The sequence below is a fragment of the Schistocerca nitens genome, chromosome 9, assembly GCF_023898315.1.
Source record: "Schistocerca nitens isolate TAMUIC-IGC-003100 chromosome 9, iqSchNite1.1, whole genome shotgun sequence".
NCBI classification, from domain to species: Eukaryota; Metazoa; Arthropoda; class Insecta; order Orthoptera; family Acrididae; genus Schistocerca; species Schistocerca nitens.
The window spans coordinates 275,469,624-275,485,033 of record NC_064622.1 but is presented as its reverse complement, the minus strand read 5'-3'; the positions used below and the strand labels follow the sequence as shown (position 1 = coordinate 275,485,033).

General features: G+C 43.5%; 1 protein-coding gene across 1 annotated transcript in view; it reads left to right on the top strand.

Annotated features, from left to right (window-relative positions):
* LOC126204180 (protein FAM13A) overlaps positions 1–15,410 on the top strand; it is a 106,208-nt gene that overhangs the window by 79,042 nt on the left and 11,756 nt on the right. The window contains exons 3-4 of the mRNA XM_049938585.1: positions 14,582–14,704; positions 14,813–14,960. Of these exons, the coding sequence (XP_049794542.1) occupies positions 14,582–14,704; positions 14,813–14,960 (271 nt within the window). The remainder of the gene's footprint in view (positions 1–14,581; positions 14,705–14,812; positions 14,961–15,410) is intronic.

Here is a 15,410-nt window from a genome sequence, read left to right as displayed (position 1 = left end):
TGGTTACACCAACAGGCGGATGACATTTCGTGTCTCCGCGCGGGTAAACCTGTTTGCGAAACTGGCCGCCGTGAAGCCTTTTTCTGCCACACTGCTACTAATTACGTTCAGGAAGCTGCACAAACCGGTTATGTAAATGCGCTGCTAAAAACTGAACTGGGTGCAGTGAGCTGGCAAAACTCGTTTTAGACGGTGTACAAGAAAAGCAAAAGGGGAATGTTGCACTGGTTGCAAGCGAGGCGTATACCGGCTGCAGAAGGCGTAGAGCAAGGGGGAATCGTAACCGCCAATTCCCCTATCTGTCGTTATCTACGTCTGCATACATAATCCGCAAGCCACCACGCGATACATGGCGGAGGGTACCTAGTACCACTGCTTGTCCTTCTCTTTTCTGCTCCACTCTCAAATGGAGCGAGGGAAAGGAACTGTCTATATGGTTCCATACGAGACCAGAGTTCTCTTATCTTGTCTTCTCGTTTCGTAACGCGAGATGTGTATTGATGCCAGGGGGATCGTTCTGCAGTCTGTCACAAATCTCGATTCTCTAAATTTTTTTCAATGATGTTTCGCGAAAAGAACGTCTTCTCCCATCCAGTGATAGCCATTTCAGTTCACAGAACGTTTCCGGAATACTCACGTGTTGATCGAACCTAGCGGTAACGCATGCAGCGGTATGCCTCAGAATTGCTTCGCCGTCTTAATTTAATCCACCGTGGTGGGAATCCCGAACACACTAGCAGTACTCGGGAATGTGTCGCACAATATTATGTACGCGATCTCCTATATAGACAAGCTACATTTCCCTATGATTCTTCCAATAAATCGAAATAGACCATTCTTCTCTACAACCGACCTCACCTGTTCGTACAAATTAATATGATTTGTTGTGTTACTCGTCCATATTTAATGGAGACGACTGTGTCAAGCAGCGCACGACCAGCACAATAATAGAACATGACAAGATTGCTGTGACGTGTGTCAGTCAACCTGCAAGTCCAAAAGTTTAGACTTCGATCCCATATCAATCCTAGAATTTATGTCTATATAATCATTTATGACAGTGCTTTTCGTATATGAAAAGAGTGCACGCTAATAAAGGTTGTTCGTTAAAGCCTTACCTTCCCCCCCCCCCCTCCTCCCACCCCCGATCTTTAGTAGTCGGCTAAACAGAGACAGGTAAGAACACACACATTTAATAGCATCATCCCGTGTAAACCCGCTACGGTTTTCCAGTTTGATAAAAAAGAAAAGACACATAGATGGACTCCTACACCTATATCTTAACGCCACTTGAGCAATGCAGGCTTTATAGAGACGTTTAACTGATCGTGAATTTGCCAAGCTACTAATCCAGATTTCACGAAAAGTAATACACTCGCAAGGATCCAGAATGAGATTTTCACTCTGCAGCGGAGTGTGCGCTGATATGAAACTTCCTGGCAGATTAAAACTGTGTGCCCGACCGAGACTCGAACTCGGGACCTTTGCCTTTCGCGGGCAAGTGCTCTACCAACTGAGCTACCGAAGCACGACTCACGCCAGGTACTCATAGCTTTACTTCTGCCAGTACCTCGTCTCCTACATTCCAAACTTTACAGAAGCTCTCCTGCGAACCTTGCAGAACTAGCACTCCTGAAAGAAAGGATATTGCGGAGACATGGCTTAGCCACAGCCTGGGGATGTTTCCAGAATGAGATTTTCACTCTGCAGCGGAGATCTTCTGTAAAGTTTGGAAGGTAGGAGACGAGGTACTGGCAGAAGTAAAGCTGTGAGTACCGGGCGTGAGTCGTGCTTCGGTAGCTCAGTTGGTAGAGCACTTGCCCGCGAAAGGCAAAGGTCCCGAGTTCGAGTCTCGGTCGGGCACACAGTTTTAATCTGCCAGGAAGTTTCACTCGCAAGGATATTGATACACAGTTTTCGCCATTGTACGGTAATAAGTTTATGAGACTTTGCAATAACATTTAAATGCATAATTGTTGATTAAGTGCAATGAATGGGAGTACGAATAAATCGGAATTAATTTTTATTCTTGAAGTTTTCATTACAGTTGACACAACTATGAGACACCACAGTTGCTCCATAGAAAGTGCCATGAGCGTTTCCGTAAATTCTTATAGTGATTGAAGCGATCAGTTCCAACTCTAGCTACACACTTGCAGTGTTTTTCGAATTTTTTGACCTCTTCTTTTACGTCTACTTTGTGAAAAGTTCTCACGCAGGAACAGCTCTCAACATTAGCAAGTGAAGCCGGTTCTTGAGCTGTTAACGGTGTAGAGCAACAAACTCCGAGAAAGGGGTAGTGTACGTAAAGCTGAAAGGAAGGAAGGAAGGAAGGTTGGTTGGGGTGTAACATTCCAACGTCGATGAGAACCTTGGAGACGGAGCACAAGGTCGGATGGAACACGGATGGTGACGGAAACCTGCAGACACCTTAGCAGTCAGTGAAATGCGACTTCAATTTGGCCGCGGCATTTTTGTACGATACTATTGAACTTGCGTTCTGGACGAGTCGGTTTCAGCAATCAAAATTTAGGTTTTTCGTGCATAGGTGGTTGCTTTGAAAAGGGCACGAGTTCAGTATAAGTACATAGTGAATAGTAGTTTTACTTGTTTCAATCCATTTACTTAACCTCTCTAAGTTTACAATCATCACACACTGTGTGCGCGCGCGCGTTTAAGCAGGTGTACCATTGTTTTGTACAACCATTAAGGAAACTCGGAAGACCGATGTGGAGTTTGGATTTGTAACTCGCAGAAGTAATTAGAGGCTTAGCACAAGCCTCAGTGAGACAAATATGGGACTGGTAATCCATGTCCTTGTCAAAGGAAACATACCAGAATTTGTCTCTAGTGGTTTAAGGGAGAGACCGGAAACAAGGTTTGAGGATTTAAACCACGCCTCTCCAGAATGCGAGTCCAGTGCTTTAACGACAGCAGAACCTCGAACTGATGGTAGCAGGCTGTAGCCGGCATTCCGCGCCGCCCACGCAAGTTCCTCCCGCACCACAAATAGCCCGCGGGCGATAACACGCCGCCAAATACTCTGCACAGAGAACACTACATTCTCACGATGCACACTCGCAGATATTTTTCAGTACACGTCAGAGCAAGTTTACAGGGTGTGACTCTGTGGCTTAGTGGATGTCACACAACATATTGAAAGATCCAACATTCGGGCGGTCCTAGAATACTTTTTCTGTCACAGATCGCGTGTTTCACCTGCAGCAATGAACTGTTAACGTGAAAAATGCCACTTTCCACCGTGTTTGGAGTCCACTTTTATCTGTAGCTTCCATTATAACTGACTGAATCTGTCAGTTCAAAAGTCAAGAGCTACACAATTCCAGTAGGACAGTGTCTTGTAAAACAGTGCTCTGTTCAAACCAATCCTCGGCGTTAGGGCAGCTCAAACTTCAAGCTAATATGAATCCTGGACAGTGGAAACTGCGGGAAACGATCACCAAGAGAAAAATGAACATGCGTCTGTAAACCCATGATTTCCATGCTTGAATTCATTTTATTCAAACAGTGCAGCAAACTGTCCGGTGCATTTCAGTGTACGGTTCTCTACCAGAGAGTGGAACTGATTTGAGTATAGTTACGTTGCACCTACGTGACCCTCTGTACTGTCAGTCACTCCTCCCAACTGGGGAGTCAGTGTCCGCTACAAGTGCAACTACGCGGCATCCCACAGACGACGATCCTGAAAGCGTAAGGAACAACTGAACAACCGGACCAAATATTAGTCACTTCCTCAGAAGTGAGCGCTGCAGACGGTTTACAAGTGGTACCATGCGGTGGTTCAAATGGCTCTGAGCACTATGGGACTCAACTGCTGAGGTCATAAGTCCCCTAGAACTTAGAACTACTTAAACCTAACTAACCTAAGGACAACACACACATCCATGCCCGACCATGCGGTGGTGTGGTCCTCCACTGCTGACGTAACTCATGGCACTGATGTAGTGTCTGTGTGGCAGACGGTTGTATGCAGTCAGCGTAATGAGATGGTCGACGTGAAAAGTTGTACGATTTGTTGGTGTATCAATGCGAACTACACAAGCTCTCTAGAAGGAATAGGGCACATCTAACACAGCCTAAGATCCTAAGCTAAGGGACCTTAAACGAGTGTCATGCTGCACAGTGGTTCAGAACGGCCGATTCCGTGGTCAAAAGTCGAGAAATGAAGGTTGAAAGATCGATGTGTTTGGAATGGATTCTTATAGAGGGAGTATGGGGCATTCAGATTGTATAAGCAGAGGTCACAATATTGTACAACTGCTTCCCTGCGGCAGTCGTAAGTTGCCCCCTTGTAGAAACACATGCGCGATGCTTCAGTGCCCAGTTATACACTGCTTCAGAAAGTCGTACAGAATTTTACAACAAGGCGACCGATTCCTATTTTCCAAAATGGAAAATGTTGATGAAGCCTTGTAGAAACATTTTATGTACTTCAATTTTCGAAAATGTTTGTTGTTGTTTATGAAACGTCATGCTAAAGGTAGTCGTGATTATCATGTTGTTTCGCTTCTTTAGAAATACATTTCTGTCGATACAAAAAAATTTAACACAGGCATTGACAGGGACATGTTTATTGAACTATCTATTAATGAAATTTTCAAGAATTAGCTGCCCGAAAGTTGTCCATTTTGAATAATAACGATTTTAGTGTTGCCGTGCACACTGTCGTGCGCATTACGTACTGTGACTAATGGCAGTATTCTCCTCTCAACTTTCTATACCTGAAGCTTGAAAGGTCCTAGGTATGGATGTTTTCTATCTCTTTCTTAAGTATTGTGGAGGTAAGTGCGGTATATTATTGCAACGGTGTAGCATTTGAATAAAGATTTTAAATAAAATGTACGACGGATTCATCTGAGCCAGATTATGATTTTTAATTAATCAAATGTATTGTATGGAAATATGTACGTAAAATAAAATAGAAATTTACGTATTCTACAAAATTGTTTTTCATTTTGGAATTTCAGATGTTATGAATCTAATATCAAATTCGTAATTAGCGACTCCGAAAACCCAATGGTGCAAATTTTCGGACCGATGAAGTTATAATTTTTCCCAAATGTCCGCCATCTTGAATTTCATAATTTTGATATTAAATTCGTAATCAGTGACCCCAAAAACCTAAAATTGGAAATTTTGGAATTATTATTCTCACTTTTCTAGTTTTCGCCAGGGATTAGGCCGTTCTGAACCACTTTGCGCCGTGTCAATGATGATCGGATTCAAATGCAACAGAAATTGGTGCTGTCAGTGAATGCAGAATTGAACCAACCATTTTTCAAGCAAACGTTGCGAAGAAAGTTGCATACGATGGATTCGGGTGCTTCGCAAAGCCCAGTGTTCTCAGTGGTTCATAAGCCTGCACGTTTTCAACGGCCTAAACAACATAGACTGGATAGTAGCTGACTGGAGGCGTGTAGTGGCCCTCCAAGTAGCGATTTTGCCTCTTTTCAACTGACGCAGGGCGACAAGTGCACTGATATGCCAGTGAGGCGATTAACCCGCAATTCTGGAGGGTGCAGTTCAGGCCGGAATTGGTTCTGTGATGTTTTGGAGGCATTTTTCGTATCATGAACTGGGTCCACTCATTCATATTACATAATCTAGGATGTTTACTTCAACATTTTTGGTAACCAAATGCTCCTCTTCCTTCTGCATATTTCGTGACGAATTTGCTGTAGGCACTTCCATCTTGCAAGATAACAACAGCCTTCGTCATAAGACTGCAGTACTCAGTCACATATGTAATTCATCCAATCTTAATCCCAACAGACTATTGGAACAGTAGGTGAAAGGTATCAGTCAGCATTCCGTCAATCCCGTAGCTCTGCAGGATCCAGTCGTCAGTGAGTGGCTTGAGCTGGATTCCTAAAGAATCTTCTGGACTCTGTTTCTCGCGCTGTTGAGCCCGTTATCAACACTAGAGGCCGCGTTCCGCGGCACTAGCGTGATTTTTCTGATATGATTAATTTTCCTCTCATGTGTCCTTATGTTCTAATGGGCCGTACCGCTACCGTCTTTGGGAACGATAGTAATATCTGGCGGGCAACTATGTTGTTCGATCCACAGTAATGTACTGTGCACTGTATAGGGCGGTAGAATGCAGGAATAAAATGGTCACTGGAATGGAAACATGCATTTCCGGACGTAAGTTCCTTAGACGTTATCACTCGCCTTATCACTTCAGGTGTCTTGTTCCGCAATTTGTCTACAATATTTTGGACGCGGTTGAAGATGTCGAGAAGAGGTATTTGCAGGTGAGATACAGTGGGTGAGTACCCGCCAGGTTAGCCGAGGGCGCTAACGCGCTGCTTCCACTGGACTCGGGTAGGCGCGCCGGCCCCGGATCGAATCCGCCCGGCGGATTAACGACGAGGGCCGGTGTGCCGGCCAGCTTGGATGTGGTTTTTAGGCGGTTTTCCGCACCCCCCTAGGTGAATACCGGGCTGGTCCCCACGTCCCGCCTCAGTTACACGGCTCGCAGACATCTGAACACTTTCGCACTCTTCCATGGATTACACTAGTCGCAGACAGTTGGGGTACACTAATTCCTTCCCGGGGGCTACGGGGTGGCGGCAGGAAGGGCATCTAGCCACCCCTTCAGCTAACATTGTCACATCCGATTAACCATGCCGACCCTGCGTATCTGCGGGACGAAAGGCACAAGCAAAAGAAAAGAAAGAAAAGATACAGTGGGTGAGTATTTTGCTGTGTGAGCTCTGCTCGCAACCTCTTTCCTACAGAGATATTTTTAGTATAAGTACAAATGTTGTTTAACGACGTCCCAGAGCTTTCAAGAAATATTCTGTGGTGATATATTCTGTGGTGATACAAAGTTTGTTGGAGATTTCACTGCATTCTTTCTTGGTAAAAGGCGGGGAATGTGCGTAATGTCATTACGTCAATCTGCCAACGCAGCGCTGGAGCTGCCTCTTTCCCCGATATTTGTAGGGGAAAACTAGTGAAATTACGCTGTACAAGCAGTACTGGCTTTCCCATTCGGCAATTTCCTGCGTCTGCTTTTAACAAGTTCCTCTGCAAATCGTAATGAAGGTCTTGCCACTACATATCGTAATGAAAAAGTACGTATTTACATTTAAAACGTTACTGTTTGTTCATTATCTCGATAGATACGAAAGTTACGAGCACTAGCGAAACAGAAAAATAGTTGCCCTCTGTGTCCTAGCGCTTCACGAAAACTTTAACATATTGCTGGTTGACAGTTTCAGTCGGTCATTCGTTATATGACCACCCTGGAAAATACGTCACCTCAGAGTACTTCAAAAAGATGCTCGAATATGCTGTTCAGACCAATGCAGGGATTAGCAATAGGTTGGAAAATGGAAATGTGCGTACGGCATTGTGGGCCTGGAGTCCCCCATACGGGTAAGTTCGGCCGCCGAGGGCAAGTACTTCTTCCAATCGACGCCACATTGGGCGATTTGCGCGTCGGAGATGGGTATGAAATGGTGACGAGGACAACACAACACCCAGTCCCTGAGCGGAGAAAATCTGCTCCAGCCGGTAATCGAAACCGGGCCCCTTAAGCGTGGTATTCCGCCGCGCTGACAACTCAGCTAACGGGGGCGGACAGCAATGGGTTAAATACGTAGTAAAATGTGAAGTTATACATTTCATTGAACAAAGAAGTAGAATAAGTTCGGAGTCAGTACTGCAGAGCTTCAAACGTTAATAACTAGGACACTACCAACAGGAAAAGCCAACTTACCGAATGTCACAAACATCGAAGTCACCTATATTCGTAACCATAGCCACAAAAGCAGTACACCTTCTGCAAGTTACGAAACACAGATACTAACAGAAGGCAACATTTTTCGAATTAACGGGCAGCCCACTTCCCGTGTATAGATAAAAATACTATCTGAGATGAGCAAGCGAAATCTTCACATGTGGTACGGCAAGAAATAAATCTTCCAGGGTCGTTAGTGTTTCGAAGTTTATTAATCTACGCAGTTGTTAACTGTTTACCCAGTCTACTTTGACTGGGAGAGAGCTTGTTTCCCGTAAAGACCATCTAGGGCGTCATTACCTTTGAAAATGTCAGCAACTGGTATTGGGTGTTCAGCTGGGTAGCGTCATCCAGAGGGTGTAATATTATGGCAAACTGACTCGTTGCCATACACAGGCCTCTGAGCACGGTAACGAATCTGTTCGCTATTCCAGAATGATCTCAAATATATCCACACCCACATTAGCATTGACACCTCAAAAAATACTAGTTTTTATCTAGCCCTGAAAAAAAAAAGCGGTAGTGGGATGAGCCTAGTGCGAAGAACTGCCGAGAGATGGCTGTTGTAACCTTAGTGTAATGGAGAAACAAGAGGAGTAGTGGAGTGTATATAGAGTGACCTTTTGAATTGTTACAATGTCATTTTGTACATGGCATTTCCTAATTATGACGTTGCTTATCTCTGAATTTGTACTTGTCACATTGCTTACATATCGGGTCTTGTAAAGTCACACTACTTCTCCATTTACTTAATTTTTTGCATTGTTCGTTAATGTTATTATGGTTTATAACGTAACTCGTTTATTTTAGTTTGACTTGTAACGTTCCATCGCATAAATTATGGCTTATATTGTAGATATAATTTCCGTATATTTATTTTTCTTTTTAATGTTTTATATGCTAAAATCAACACGTTAACAATACCAGACGTCGCTGGGAGAGACCGAAAAACAGCTTTAATTGCCCAGGCATAAAACATTGAGGCACATCCAGAACCAGAACAGCTGCGTAAGATAAAAGAAGTAGATGAAACCACGAAGGAAAATTCTAATAAGCATGCTTGATTTAATTGTGCGAAGCAGAATGATAATGGAAATGTTTGGCTGCCGTACAGTTACGAATATGCTTAATACTTGCAATCCACGTGTAAGACTTGACTCTTTTGAGAGTGTTTCCGCCATCTCCTTCTCTACTAAAACACTCAAACGGAAGAACGTGCTTCCAAGCAAACAACGGTAACTGAGAATTCCTTAGCAGCGGTGATAGCAGTTCCTTGACAGTAATAGCATGTCATCACCACTTTACTTGCTGAGGATTCGCTTTGTGTATGCGCACGATCAGTTCCAGAAAGGCCCGGATCTGGATGGGGGGAGGGGGTCGCAAACCGGGATATCTGCCCTGGGCGGCAATTTCATGGGGTGCTAAATTCATATTCTTGAAGAAAAATAAAAACCTTGTTTCACAAAGCGTCTAGCATCCAGCGCATGTTGGTCTATCGATTGTTCATATGATTTTGAAACGCTTCCCTGTTGGTTTTTGAACATCTTCTAAGTTCATTTCCGAACGATTCATAAGTTGATTTTTGAATGCGTGTGTGATGTGTCTGCCAAGGGAATCCCCATCACATCTAAAAATAAGAAAGTTTCCAGCACACAAAATGGGATGGGGCTATACGAGCTGAGCCGAATAAACCCGAACGGCTGAACGCCAATTGCTGTTTATGTGGTTGGTTGGGTGTGCGAATGATCAGTTATTAGCGAAATTCATAGATTCAAACTACCAGAGTGGAAATAAACAGCTAACAGGAATAACGGGTAAGAAAGATTGCATATTATCTTCTCGGTGTATCCAAGAAAATGAAATTTCAACAGAAAATTGTTTGCCACATCGCTACACTACCAGTTGTACAGTTCAGGGTTAGCAGTCGCTCAAGTTCAATTCTCGGAATAGCGCGGAAAACGCGTTGTACCAACATGTAATCACGCCTTATCGGAGAATAAATGCGGTATAGCTAAACCCGTGCTTCTGGCAGAGTTAGTGACGTTAATTGAAAAATAAGTAATGACAGTGGCAGTAGTAGTCTAGTAGTCTTTGCATGTCCATCCTCTTGACAGGAGGTCTTTGGGACGACGGTTCAAGCAGCCGTTTGTGTCACATTGCCCTCAAACCGGCCCTGAGGATCATCATAATGGGAAGTACGAACACGTCGGAACTCGGTCAGTCATTTAACTGTTGACTCCTAAAACTTAAAAGTATTTCGGATGAATATCCGTTGAAAGAAAGCAGTTTTATGAAAAGCACCGTATTTCGGCCCACAGTTGACTTGCTTTCTTGCGCAACATAACCAATAATCAGCACAATGAAGAAAAATTCATTCGCATGAATGATATCTCTACCAGCCGAGTGGTTTCCACTCGGCTGCTTGCTGAAAAACAAACTGCATACAGTCGCTAGATTCTGATCACTTTTTTTTTCAGTTACCAACGCGTTTTCGAAGTCTAAACTACATTTTCAGAATCTAGAATGAAATTTTCACAGCGGAGTGTGCGCTGATACGAAACTTCCTGGCAGATTAAAACTGTGTGCCGAACCGAGACTCGAACTCGGGACCTTTGCCTTTCGCGGGCAAGTGCTCTACCACAGAGCTACCCGTGCACGACTCACGCCCCGCCCTCACAGCTGTAATTCCGCCAGTACCTCGTCTCCTACCTTCCAAACTTCACAGAAGCTCTCCTGCTACATTTTCAGAGTCTGTATCTGCATTGTAGCCCTTGTGAATGGAATTTTGATTCAGAAACCCGCCGAACATAGAAAAAAATTATAAATGTATAAATACAATGGACGATTTGTTATTCTTAAACACATAATCTACTGCAAACCACATGCGGGAGCTCCTGCTTCAGTTGAGAAGCTTGTGTATGTGAAGGAACGATAAGGAACCGCAGGATTACATTCTGCGCACACAGCGCTTTCTCAAAAGATTCGCATTAGGCTCCACTGCAGATGCAAGGGCTAATTGTGGGGCGTGGTAGGCTCCTTTGCCAGCGAGAGGAAGGTTATTTTCCTACCGCTGTCGGCCCGAGTCGAGCAGTGCCGACTCCCCTCCCCTACCCGCGACTTCCGATACCCCCACCACCCGCCGGCGCTCCCCCCACCACCGGCCGGCAGCACCCGGCAGAACCGCGCCGCGCGCCTGGTGGTCAGTGATCACGCGAAGCCGCCGGCAGTAGCCGTTCTATATATCGGATGCCGCTGCGAACCGGCCGCTACCATTCCGCGCCAGGACTTGTCTTGTACAGGAGCGTAAGACGCTTGTCGCCCGGTGGACCGTCCGGATAGTGAGTGTGATAGTGAACAGCAGCACACGGTACTGTGTGCGCCGACACCGCTTCGAAACTGGAAGGCCTAACGGCAGACGTTTTCCTCCGGTTTTTGGAGAAGAGGACCTTTCTCAGGCCGCCCGACATTTCTGCGCTGCTGAGCGGAGCCTTTGGTATCGCAGCCGCGCAACAACCACTGCAGGCACTCATGGTGTGCCGACTGACAAGGTAAAGATCCCGGCTGCGCCAGTGCTGCTTACTGTTGTGCTGTTCTCCAAGCGACTGCTAGAATGTGAATCAGTTGGAATACGCGATCTGTGCTTGTAGCCTTCTGCTGCAGAAGCATCCGTTAATGACTGTTGCAGAGACGTCCCCAACGGCTGGCTGCTCATTTAGTGAACTTTTAAATTTTACCAAAATTACTTGTCAGAACATACGAAATTAATGTTAGGTATCGTCAAGGCCCTTGCTGAGAGTTCCGTAGCCGGCACCGTATTGTCTACGTAGACATTTTCGGTGGTGTCATAAACATTTATGGAATTGTTTCATACGTGTCACAGTCGTCAGGTTTACTGTACCTCGTCATCGCTGTGCTTCGTACCAGTTAACTTTAACCCTATCGATTTTCTAGCCAGCAGCGAATTCATGACTTTCGTGACTTCTGAAACGTGGAGCTCTCTACCATTTGCCCTCAGACTGGGGAAACCTACAGAAGGGCGGCGTTTTGGGGTATGTTCGTGTTTGTTCTGCATTACATATTTCGCTGGCATCCAGCTTCAGCTCGTTTAACTCTTGCTGATATTCGTCATTTCACGACACCGCTACACAGTTGCGTATGTAGTGGTTTTGCGGCAACAGTGATTGTGCGTGCATCTGACAGCGTTCCGTAGTTGAAATATTTTCCCCCTTTCGTAAAGCTGCTCAGCTACGCTAATTCTGTAAATTGCGCCCTCCCCCCGTAATATATTCTATTTATTTTGTTATACATGATTTCACGCACACAATTAATTTTACGTTGATTAGCTCAAGATTAGTATGCGAACATATCTGGCAGTTAATTTAGAGAATGATTAGTATGAGATGATGTGATCAACCTGAAAACCTTATATGTGGTGATGTGTAGTGTAGCGTAGCCTGGGATCTAGGGTAAGTTGGAAGGCAACCATTTGAGTATCGAAAGCCACCAAATGTGAATACGAAATAAGGCTGGGGTAGCACATTAATATTTAGTGTACCCACAGCTCTGTGTTCACAATATATTTAACTCGCTTTTCTGTATAACTGCTTTGGAAAGTCATATTACGTAATACACATACCTGACAATTTTGGTTCGGATCTATGAAAGAAGTGTGGAGGACGATGACAGTACGTAACTCTTGCCCAAAGAATATTGTATTCTGAAAACGCAAATGGAGGATTACCCCTGTTTACAAGTCTTTATACTGCAGATATGTTGATCGGTCGTGTTGTTGACACAGGTTACTAGATTTTACCAACAAGGAGCAACAAAGGCGCCCAGGTAAATTCCTGATAGACTTTGTCATTTTTCTCTATATATTGTGATTATCTGTTAACTGCGAATGAGTAAGGGGATATATTAACACATCGTCAGTATAGTTTCAACAAACTACCGAACTGTAGAATTTCTAATCACTTACCTCAAGGTCATCAGATCTCCCGAGGAATCGTTTGATAGTATAAAGAGACAGTACTTAAGGGTGCTATGCTTTATGTACACACTGTGCAGCAACAATTTCGCCGAAAGATTATAACCGCTCACTACGGAGCAGAACGAGAACTCGGCAACAAGCGTTTAGCAACGATGTGTGCCCGGCATCTACCGGTGCAGTTTGGCGTCAGTACTTTCTGGCGCTTCAACAGATGGCAGGCTAGGCTAGATAAGCCCACTGTTAGGAATGATCACGGCTGTGATTGATTCCTAACCTCTAGGGTTTTGGTAGCAATTGTTTCTTAAAACTTATCGCGGGCGTTAAGTCTTTCATCCCTTACAAAGTATTATTGCTGAGCAGTCTCGTTACAGTCCTACTGACCTAATATGGGGTGCTTTACTTTAAACTGTATGATATGCAACATCAATAAATGAAACGTTGGAGGGCACTTTTCATACGCCATCGATCTTCGGCATTTACCCTCAGTGCGCACACACACACACACACACACACACACACACACACACACTCTTTTAATATTTTGTTAAATTATATTAGTCATTTCCCAAACCCTGTCCTGACCAAGATTTTCGGACACTATATATGCCCCAAGGACAAATTTAGACAATTATTGTACTAAAAGAATTCCAACTGTAACATTCTTCCGGAAACATGTAATACATTTATACGCTAAGTTGTTTGTAGACAAATTCCGGAATTAGAAGCCCCCTCCCAAACATTCTCAGTTGGAACTCCATCTGCTCGTCTACCAGCTCGCTCAACCCTCTGGGCTAGAGAATGGACAGTATCATTGTAAAGAAAATGAAGTGAAAAAAGTCGCAGAAATCACAGTCTCACATTTTACCAAGCGTTGTTGATGTTTTCTTCGGTGCTCAGACTGTCAAAGGATAAGAGTAGGAACAGTTTTCTCAGAGAAGTCGTGAAATTGTACTCGACCTTTGTGTCAACCGCATTTAAAATGCACACACTCCTGTCAACACTGATGTCAGGCATATGACATTGTCATTATTATGTCTGCAGTTACATGCATAGAATCGGTTTGTCAGTTAAAAGTAAAACCTGGCTTCAGAAACATTGTAAAATATGCTTCATCTCTGTAGTTTTAATTTGTCACATATTAAGATTAACTAGAACAGGATGAACTTTCATACATAGGCCAAGCTTCAGGAGCAGCTACAGGTTCTTCATGTTAGTTTTGGAACAAATTCAACATGATGCCGTACCCTCCCAAGAGGGAGTGAGAGGGCACTATAATTGTTCCAAGGACAAATTTAGAAAATTATTGTACTAAAAGAATTCCAACTGTAACATTCTTCCGGGAACATATAATAAATTTATACACTAAGTTGTCTGAATACATTCTCTGTAGGCTCGAATTTAATGTATGCGTATCAGGCATGTTTTTAATTCGTCAAGAGGTTAAAAGCAATGCAGCAATAGGAAACTAATTTTATGGAAGCATAGGAAATAAAGTAGTTGGTAGCATTTAGTGTAAATCTTGGATGTCAAATGTAGTACAGCTTCAAAGTTTGTTACATATTCCTATCAGAGTGCTGATTTGTAAGTGGTAGCATAAGCTGGAAAGTATGTAGTCAGTACTGAGAAATCTGTTTTTTTATGATGATTCAGTTACAAAAGTGTTGTATGTCGTGTTTCTGGATGAAGGTGTTCGTGTTCATTTATTCTTTACAAAAATTTGCTTAATACAGTTTAAGAACTTGCGCAAACTGTGGAAGTATGATGTTCTAAGATATCAGATTATTGGAGTAAGTTGTCACTACGCTAAATTCATTGTTTAGGTTGCTGGATCACGCCATCCAAGCGACCGTAGGCAGCCCAGACATCCACATTTATTCTGGAAGCATACAACGAAAGCGCAAGGAACGCCATGACAGTTTCGGCCAAGAGTGCAAAGTAATTAGGTGAGTTGATTAACAGTTCACACCATCATGAACAACTAAAGTTTGACCAATGCAAAGAAGATTGCCAGTCATAGTACTCTGGACACTAAAGTTCTGGCCAATTTGTAGGTCCAACTCTGAGGAACGCCCTCTTGAAAATGACACCAGCCACTGCAAAGACGGAAACGCAATTCGCCGTGTCAGCAGTCATGAGGATTTCTCCCTGGTCCATGCTGGACACAAAGCAGACATCACAAACCAAGCCAATTGCATTGCTGTAAGTATAAGTTAGTTTTTTTAAAATCTCATATGTACTTTGAGAAAGCACAGAATAAACGCTACAGGAAAAAATATATTGTGAAATAGAAGGGTGCAAAATGGTAGCATTACATACGGAATAAGGAGTGTTGTTTTTCATGTTAATGACTGAACTTAGATAAGTAGCTTCCAAAGTTGCAGAAATCTTTACTCATCATCTTATAATTTATTGTAAATTCACCCCATTTTTTGGTTACGCTGTTGGATAATTTCATTCACCCAATATTTTTATTGCAATGGGGTGTACAGTCCTGATAAATTTATTGAATTGGTTCAGTATGCAGCTCTGGATGCTATAGTTTCAGTTTGAACCATCCTTTCAATTCACTGTTGGCTATTACGTAATTTTGACTGTGAAACCATTCTCACGTGAAACACATGTATGTGGATTATGTAGTGGTAGGCTGGA